The 1,456-nt window shown below is 28.6% G+C and overlaps 1 protein-coding gene across 2 annotated transcripts in view; it reads right to left on the bottom strand.

Annotated features, from left to right (window-relative positions):
• The window catches only part of LOC107608107 (probable rhamnogalacturonate lyase B), a 26,216-nt gene continuing 25,106 nt past the window's right edge, over positions 347-1,456 (bottom strand). For both annotated transcript variants that reach the window (XM_021107633.1, XM_016309997.2), the window contains one exon: positions 347-779. In XM_021107633.1, the coding sequence (XP_020963292.1) occupies positions 519-779 (261 nt within the window). In that variant the 3' untranslated portion in view covers positions 347-518. The remainder of the gene's footprint in view (positions 780-1,456) is intronic.

Here is a 1,456-nt window from a genome sequence, read left to right as displayed (position 1 = left end):
ACTGTCGAAAAAAGCTGACAGTAACCAAATGGTTTTTCGGGTAGGTAATTTGTCACAGAATCCGATGGTAACTATTTATCGGCGAGATTTATACCGTTCGATTTCTTTCAATGATAACTTAATTACCGTCAGATTTTATTTATTTTTTCGACGATAAATCCGACGGTACTCAACGTTTTTCTTGTAGTGTAAATTGAGAGGGAGACCATACATGATAAAAAGAGGAAATGTGTTATTTTTTATTTATATTTCTATATTATACATTTAATTGGTGAATGTATTTTTAATATTATTGAATATAGAGTATGGAAAAATTAATTTTTAGAGAAATACATTAAAAAAATACTCTTGTAAGTCTTAACCCATTCTCGATGTGTTCATCTGTGATGACTTGTATGTTAACTTAAAATACAGTAAGTCATTGAGGGTGTGAAATTGTGAATAGTAATTATTGTCACTAATGTATACATATTAGAAATGTCAACATATAGATTAAATCATTTGAACCTGAACGGCAACTAAACCTGAATTTCTTTTACAGAAGAAGAATTGGGACACTCAAAACGAATATAGTCATACATTATTCCCTGAAAGGGGCCTGTAGCGATGGCCTGAGTTAGATAAACGGTATTGTTTCCTTCCAATAATTGATGGGCAAGCACATCAATGGTGAATAGCCAGTATAGTCCATGAATTCCATGTCTAGCTATTGCATTGTCCTTTCCAATAACCCCGGTTGTAAATAGTGGAGGATCTTGCTTTTCATCATTCACTCTAACCTTTAAATGCCAAAAGAATAATACATTAATACTTATAATAAGGGATGAGACAAACATATAGAATGGAAGTCGAAAGCATTCACTATTTTATAATTTTTTTTCTCTAATAATATAAACCTAGCAGCATTCAATCTTCGCTCTCTAAGAGTTAAATTTGTAGGTTGTACCACTAATAACTTTCACTCTTCACTCTAAAAAAAGTGAAGATTAGCATTCTCCTTTTTCCCCATACAATAAACTTTAAGGATCATTTTTAATTAAAGTATATATAAAGAAAAAAATTCATTGTCTAGAATTTAAAGTTATAAATCTATCCCTCATATTTTGTACAAAATGGTACATATATAAGAAGGGTAAATTATATAAATAAATAAAGTACAGGTTAAAATTATTCAATTTCATTCAATATTTTTTAAATAATTTTCATTTCGATCCTTTACTTACTCTATATAAATCTCTACAAAGTGTAGATGTTTCAAAATTTATACATAAACTACTATAAAGTATAGAGATTTATGTGAAAATTAGCTAAGATTATATAAACTGCTAGAGACGGTAACAATTTATGAAGAAATAACTTCAACACGTAAATCGCAACAGACTGCAACGTTTACTAAAATCTTTAGTTTTATATCCATATGTATTAAATGTATATGGAAATTAGATAAATAATTTTA

Source organism: Arachis ipaensis, chromosome B07 (assembly GCF_000816755.2).
Source record: "Arachis ipaensis cultivar K30076 chromosome B07, Araip1.1, whole genome shotgun sequence".
Classification (NCBI taxonomy): Eukaryota; Viridiplantae; Streptophyta; class Magnoliopsida; order Fabales; family Fabaceae; genus Arachis; species Arachis ipaensis.
The sequence above is the reverse complement of the archived record's forward strand: the minus strand, read 5'-3'. Positions and strand labels throughout refer to the sequence as shown.